This window comes from Triticum urartu, chromosome 6A (genome assembly GCF_056163025.1).
Source record: "Triticum urartu cultivar PI428250 chromosome 6A, HENAU_Tu73, whole genome shotgun sequence".
Classification (NCBI taxonomy): Eukaryota; Viridiplantae; Streptophyta; class Magnoliopsida; order Poales; family Poaceae; genus Triticum; species Triticum urartu.
The window spans coordinates 187,405,172-187,408,009 of record NC_141878.1 but is presented as its reverse complement, the minus strand read 5'-3'; the positions used below and the strand labels follow the sequence as shown (position 1 = coordinate 187,408,009).

The following is a 2,838-nucleotide window of genomic DNA, read 5'->3' as shown; positions in this document are numbered from 1 at the left end:
ATTCGATTTCGTTATCCGATTAGTTTTATTTCATTTGTAAGACCTTGTCAAATCTTGTGACATGGCTTACCTTAGGTTTGATTATTCATGTGAACCTCTTTGTTTGAAATTGAATTGGAGTGATTTGAAGTTTTATTGCTATCATGTGCATATGGGTAGTGTGATTTTACTTGCTAGGCCTTGTTCTATTCTAACTCATCATCCACTCTGAAACCCATCACATGCCTCCAAGACGTGACCCCGGATTCAGCTTTCCGCCGGAGCTTACGCAATTGATCCATCAAAAGAATGCTCTTATGCAGATGCTCATTCAGAACCAGAACCAGAACCAGAACAACAACAACAACCCACCGCCGCCACCCCCGGTTGACAGTCTTACCCATTTTCTAAGGCTGAACCCACCCGTGTTCTCCAGCAGCACGGAGCCGATCGTCGCAGATGACTGGCTCCGCAAGATAGGAAGGGAGCTGGCCATGGTAGGATGCAATGATGCGGAGAAGGTGAAGTTTGCTGCCCACCAGCTGGATGGACTGACAGCTGCTTGGTGGGAGAACTACACCACCACATATCCCATGGAGAATGTGACTTGGGCTCAGTTCCAGCGGGCGTTCCGCACTGCTCATGTTTCAGCTGGAGCCATGAGTCTGAAGAAGGAGTTCCGCAGCTTGCGCCAGGGAGGACACACGGTATCTCAGTATGTTGATGAGTTCAGTAAGTTGGCCCGTTACGCCCCAGAGGACGTGGCCACCGATGCAGCCAAGCAGGAGAAGTTTCTGGAGGGACTGAACGCTGAGTTGGGAGTTCAGTTGACTGTGGCAACATTTGCGGACTATCAGGAGCTGGTTGATAAGGCTACCATTCTTTAAGGCAAACACCAGCAGATGGAGAATCGTAAGAGGAAGTACGGTCACGGGAAGTATAACTCTGGAGTTCAACAGAAACCCCGCTACAGCCCGTACTCAGGAAGTTCTGGATCAGGCACTAGCAAGTTTGGAGGGAATCACCATAACCATGGAGGAAAAATTCATCATGGAGGGAATGGACACAACCACCATGGTCACAAGCAGGGCAATGGTAGTGGAGGAAATGGCAATCAGCAACATTTCAATTCTTCCACACCGATGAAGAAGGACCTGAGTCACATCACCTACTTCAAGTGCAAGAAGACAGGTCACTACTCCAATGAGTGCCCTGAGGCGCAGAATGGAAATGGAAATGGGAATGGGTATTCTGGAGGCAAGAAGCCCAATCCTTTTACTAAGGGACATGTGAATCATGTCAATGTGGAAGAGGTTTATGAGCAGCCTGACGCAGTGATTGGGAAGTTCTTTGTTAATTCATTTCCAGCACTCATTCTTTTTGACACTGGTGCATCACATTCATTCATATCAAGGGGATTTGTGGATAAACATAAGTTGCCTACCATAGCTCTTAAGTCACCCATTCTAGTGAGTTCCCCAGGAGCCGAGTCTATGGCTAGTCAGGGATGTTTCCAATTGCCTTTGAACATAGGGGGACATGTTTTTCCCATAGATATGATTATACTAGAATCGCAAGGGTTGGATGTAATCCTAGGGATGGATTGGATGTCCAAGTATGAGGGGAACATTGATTGTGCTAGTAGATCGATTTTTCTCACCACCCCAGAGAAGAAGAGGATCAAGTACATATCCAAGCTTAAGCCTAAGAGGACTCAGGTGAACTCCCTTACGGGAGTTGTCCAGGAAGAAGTACTAGTGGTGAAGGATTATCCCGATGTATTTCCAGATGAGTTACCGGGTATGCCGCCAGATCGGGAGATTGAGTATTTGATTGAGTTGCTGCCAGGCACAGGGCCTATCTCCAAGACGCCGTATCGAATGTGTGCTAATGATTTGGAGGAAGTCAAGAAACAGATTAAGGAGTTGCTAGAGAAAGGGTATATTCGCCTGAGTTCATCACCCTGGGGAGCCCCAGTACTCTTAGTGGAGAAGAAGGATGGAACCTTGAGAATGTGTGTGGATTAACGCTCTTTGAATGAGGTGACCATCAAGAACAAGTATCCCCTACTGATGATCAATGACTTGTTTGACCAGCTAGAAGGAGCTAGTGTTTTCTCCAAGATCGATCTTCGATCGGGTTATCACCAGTTGAAGATTCGTGAGAAGGATATACCCAAGACAGCTTTTACCACAAGGTATGGGCTTTATGAGTATACAGTCATGTCCTTTGGTTTGACTAATGCCCCTGCCTATTTTATGAACATGATGAACAAAGTATTCATGGAGTTCTTGGATAAGTTTGTTGTGGTATTCATTGATGACATATTGGTTTACTCCAAGAATGAGGAGGAACACGCTAAACATCTGCGCTTAGTTTTGGAGAAGCTCAGAGAACATCAACTTTATGCCAAATTCAGCAAGTGTGAGTTTTGGCTCAAGGAAATCGGATTTTTGGGACATGTAGTGTCAGGTGAAGGGATTGCAGTGGACCCTACCAAGGTAGAGTCAGTCACAGAATGGAATGCGCCCACCTTAGTTGGCGAGATTCGTAGTTTCCTTGGACTTGCAAGATATTACCGGAGATTTATTGAAAATTTCTCCAAGATTGCCAGGCCCATGAAAGCGTTGTTGAAAAAGGACACCAAGTTCATTTGGACTGAAGAGTGTGAAGCCAGCTTTCAAGAGTTGAAGAAGCGTTTGGTTACAGCCCAGTGTTAGTCCTACCTGACGTACACAAGGACTTTCAGGTGTATTGTGATGCTTCACGTCAGGGACTTGGAGGTGTTCTTATGCAAGAGGGGAAGGTTGTAGCTTATGCTTCACGACAGCTTCGACCTCATGAGTTGAACTATGTCAC

The 2,838-nt window shown here is 46.1% G+C and overlaps 1 protein-coding gene across 1 annotated transcript; it reads left to right on the top strand.

Annotated features, from left to right (window-relative positions):
- The first annotated feature begins 221 nt into the window (after positions 1-221).
- LOC147964688 (uncharacterized) lies at positions 222-866 on the top strand. The gene has a single exon (XM_087530111.1). It carries the CDS (start codon positions 222-224, stop codon positions 864-866), a length of 645 nt encoding a protein of 214 aa, XP_087386237.1.
- Positions 867-2,838: the final 1,972 nt, after the last annotated feature.

What these genes read in the sequence shown, in the direction of transcription:
- LOC147964688 (XM_087530111.1), top strand. Translation starts at nt 222, where the DNA reads ATGCCTCCAAGACGTGACCCCGGATTCAGCTTTCCGCCGGAGCTTACG.